The following is a 1383-nucleotide window of genomic DNA, read 5'->3' as shown; positions in this document are numbered from 1 at the left end:
CTTATGTTTTTATACAAAGACCTATATTGGGCTTTTCTCTCCTTTTTATCCTATTTCCATATGCAGTTATATAGCATTGTTCAGAAGACCATTAGATTTAATTCTCATTTTAAAGTTTAATTTTTTTGTTTTTTTTTTCCCTACAGATTAAAGAATTTGCCCTTTAGCTTTACAAAGCTACAGCAATTGACAGCTATGTGGCTCTCAGATAATCAGGTGGGCATTCTGATTTCATAAATTACTAGAATTCCAATTGTGTTATATAATTGTGCACTCTGATTTACATAGGGTTATTTAAGAGCAGTTATACACTGGTACAGATGTAAAAATGTATTATTAATATATGTGTATAAAGAAAATTGTCTAAAATATTTAGAAACATAATTTTTATAAACTAGGTGTAGATTCATAAATAATCCTGTTGGGCTTGGCTAATTTCTTCTAAATCCATAAAAATAGAGATTAAGAAATCAGACTCGATACTCCCTAACTTAAGTAACATTATCATATGTACTTGTCATTCTTTGTGGTGAGAACACTTAAAATCTACTCTCTCGGCAATTTCAGGAATATAATACATTGTTAATAATTATAGTCACCATATTGTACAATAAATCTCTTGAACTTATTCCTTCTCACTGAAATTTTGACCCTTTGACCAATACATCCCAATCCACATCCCATCCTGCCCTGTCCTTACCAGCTCCTGTTAGTCACCATTTAACTCTGTTTCTACAAGTTTGCCTTTTTTAGATTCCACATATAAGTGAGATCATGCAATATTTGTCTTTCTGTTTCTGCTTATTTAACTTAGTATAGTGTCCTCCAGGTTTATCCATGTTGTTGCAAATGACAAAATTTCCTTTTTTAAGGCTAAATGGTATTGCTGTGCGTGTGCATATGTGTGTGTGTGTTTCTTTATTCATTTATCCATTGATGGGCACTTAGATAGATTCCATATATTGGCTATTGTGAATTCTGCTGCAATGAACATGAGAGTACAGATACCTCTTCAACATACTCATTTCCATTGGTTATATATATTTAGTAGCGAGATTGCTAGATCATATGGTAGTTCTATTTTTAATGTTTTGAGGAACCTCCCTAGTGTTTTCCATGATGGAAAACAATATACATTTACTGTACTAATTTACATTCCCACCAACAGTGTGCAGGGGTTCCTGGTAAATTTTGTTAACTAAAGTGCATATATAATTTTCTTAATTTTCTGATCTTTTTAAAAAGATCAATGTTTACTATTTGATGTTTAGCAAAACCTTACAATTAATTTACCCAGAGCCATACTTTCCCAGGTTTGTATACACTGGTCTCATGTGATAGTCATAAATTCCACAGCCAAATTTGTTTGGGAAACTATAATAT

The 1383-nt window shown here is 31.7% G+C and overlaps 1 protein-coding gene across 1 annotated transcript in view; it reads left to right on the top strand.

Annotated features, from left to right (window-relative positions):
* ERBB2IP (erbb2 interacting protein) overlaps window positions 1-1383 on the top strand; it is a 158021-nt gene that overhangs the window by 107663 nt on the left and 48975 nt on the right. Inside the window, exon 11 of the mRNA XM_012664503.1 lies at window positions 147-216. Coding sequence (XP_012519957.1) covers window positions 147-216 — 70 coding nt within the window. The remainder of the gene's footprint in view (window positions 1-146; window positions 217-1383) is intronic.

The sequence above is a fragment of the Propithecus coquereli genome, unplaced genomic scaffold (genome assembly GCF_000956105.1).
Source record: "Propithecus coquereli isolate 6110/MARCELLA unplaced genomic scaffold, Pcoq_1.0 Scaffold9, whole genome shotgun sequence".
In the NCBI taxonomy this organism is placed as follows: Eukaryota; Metazoa; Chordata; class Mammalia; order Primates; family Indriidae; genus Propithecus; species Propithecus coquereli.
This window is presented reverse-complemented; position numbering and strand designations above follow the sequence as displayed.